At 49.3% G+C, this 2191-nt stretch overlaps 1 protein-coding gene across 1 annotated transcript in view; it reads left to right on the top strand.

Annotated features, from left to right (window-relative positions):
- The first annotated feature begins 1426 nt into the window (after nucleotides 1-1426).
- The window catches only part of LOC125483539, a 13705-nt gene continuing 12940 nt past the window's right edge, over nucleotides 1427-2191 (top strand). Inside the window, exon 1 of the mRNA XM_048599291.1 lies at nucleotides 1427-1982. Coding sequence (XP_048455248.1) covers nucleotides 1427-1982 — 556 coding nt within the window. The remainder of the gene's footprint in view (nucleotides 1983-2191) is intronic.

The raw sequence follows: 2191 nt of genomic DNA, 5'->3' as shown, positions 1-2191 counted from the left end.
AGTGGCAGAGCAGGGTTGAAGGGCTGAGTGTCCTTCTCTTGTTCTAGTTCCTATGGTCTTATAACCCTTCTTCAGAACTCCTTCTTCATATTTTATACGATACTGGCCCATTGTAAATAGCATTGGGATTCAACACTCATCCAAAGCTGACAAGTCACTGGGTCAAAATCCTGGAATTCCCTCCCTAAGGGGCATTGTGGGTAAACCCACAGCACATGGACTGCAGCGGTTCAAGAAGGAAGCTCACCCCCACCTTCTCAAGGGGCAACTAGGGACGGGCAATAAATGCTGGGCCCAGCCTGTGGGCCCCATGTCACACGAGTGAATTAAAAATACTTGGGACCATTAAATCACTCTGCTCTTCTATTTGTTCTTCTCTCCCTCTCTCCCCTCACTGACTCTGTCTCTCCCTCTCCATGTCTCATTCCCTTCTTTCTCTCTCTCTTTCTCTCCCTCTCCCTTATTCTCTCTCCCACTCACTCTCTCCTCTCTCACTCACCCTTCCCTCTCTCTCCTTCTCCCCTTCTCACACTTTCTCTCCTCTCTCTCTCATTTCCTTTCTTTCTTTCCCTCTTTCTTTCTTTCTTTCTTTCTCTCTTTCTCTCTCTCCTAGGATATTGCTTACTCTTTCTTTCTCGTATATCACTCTCATTCTCTCTCTCGCCTTTCCACGTGTCTCTTATCTTTCCTTTTCCTCACTCCTTTCTCCATTATTTTCCTGGTTTGTGGTCTCAGTGCTGAGCAGGGCCTCCCAAGCATTTGAAGGACCTGCTTCTCTCGGAGCCGCCCAATTGTCGGATGATGAGGCTGGGCTCGGGATAAGTGGTTCCTGTCTCTCAATTATCTGCAGCTCCACTATCTATTTCTGTTACTAGAGTGATTTGGATTGTTAACTTTATATCTCTCGCTCTCTCTCTCTCTCTTCCACACACTCCCGTTCTGGCTCTGTCACACACCGAGGGTTATGTGTGTTAGTCTGAAGCACAGCGAGAGACCTCAGGCTCTGCTGGGACACAGAGATTGGTGATCTCACTGAGTGGACCCACTGGTGGAAGTCACTATTGGGACCAGCCCCGTCTCCCTCTCAGGGGCAAGGAGTGAGGGAACCAGTCTGATCTGACAGCACGGGGCAACATTGGCAGCAGAGGAAAGATTGGGGAAGCACCCTCCCTGCTCAGGAAGAACTTTGTTCCGGCTGTTTTCCACATTATACACTGAGTGAGAATTGGAGAGAGGATTGGAGCTGGCCGTGTGACAGAGCCATTACTGTGGTCCAGTCCAGGGGTAATCATTTGTCAGTTTGGGTTCCCAGGGCTCTCTGATTGGTCCAGTTGCAGAGGCGACCATTGGTACATTGGCGTAGAGGCTGGTGTGCAGCATCAGTCTCCAAACACGGCTTCATTGGTGAGGCTCCACAGTCAGACCGATGGAGAGCCCAGAGTCAGCTCACTCTCTGGATCAATACAGCCAGCGATACTCCATCCATGGGATCAACCACATCTGTAACCGCTCATCGAGCACCTTTCGGCGAATCACATGGACCGTCACCTTCACAGGGATGTTGATGTTCCTGTTCTATTGCTGTGGTGTTCAAATCCAGCTCTACCTTCGTAAGGAACATGTCACCATCCTGGATGAGGTTCCTGGGAAGCTGATGGATTTCCCATCTGTGACCATCTGTAATTTGAACATGGCCCGAAGGTCCCGACTTACCAGGAACGACCTGCATTGGGTGGGTCAGATGCTGGGATTCTTCAAGCAAGGGCAGGAGGTGACAGAGGAAAGCCTGAATGAGGAGCTCCATTTCCTGAGCGCAGAGAACAGGCAGTGGCAACAGAAACTGCTGCGTGAGAGACATTCCGAGCACCAACCGTTTGACATGGAGGAGTTCCAGGACAGAGCTGGTCACAGCCTAAATGATATGTTGCTTCGCTGCAGTTACAGCAAGAAAAAATGTGATGTTTCTGACTTCAGTGTTGTGAGTAATTGAGCTCCTTTTTTATTCACTGCCTAAACTGAGAGTGCACAGACAATGGAGTAACAATCACAGCAACATGGACTAGAGAGGGAGTTACTCATGAGATTAACACAGTGAGAATAACAGAGACTGAGAGTGACAGAGAGAGAGACTGAGAGTGACAGACAGAGAGACTGAGAGTGACAGAGAGAGTGACAGAGAGAGAGACTGAGA

The sequence above is a fragment of the Rhincodon typus genome, chromosome 7, assembly GCF_021869965.1.
Source record: "Rhincodon typus isolate 14 chromosome 7, sRhiTyp1.1, whole genome shotgun sequence".
NCBI lineage: Eukaryota > Metazoa > Chordata > Chondrichthyes > Orectolobiformes > Rhincodontidae > Rhincodon > Rhincodon typus.
This window is presented reverse-complemented; position numbering and strand designations above follow the sequence as displayed.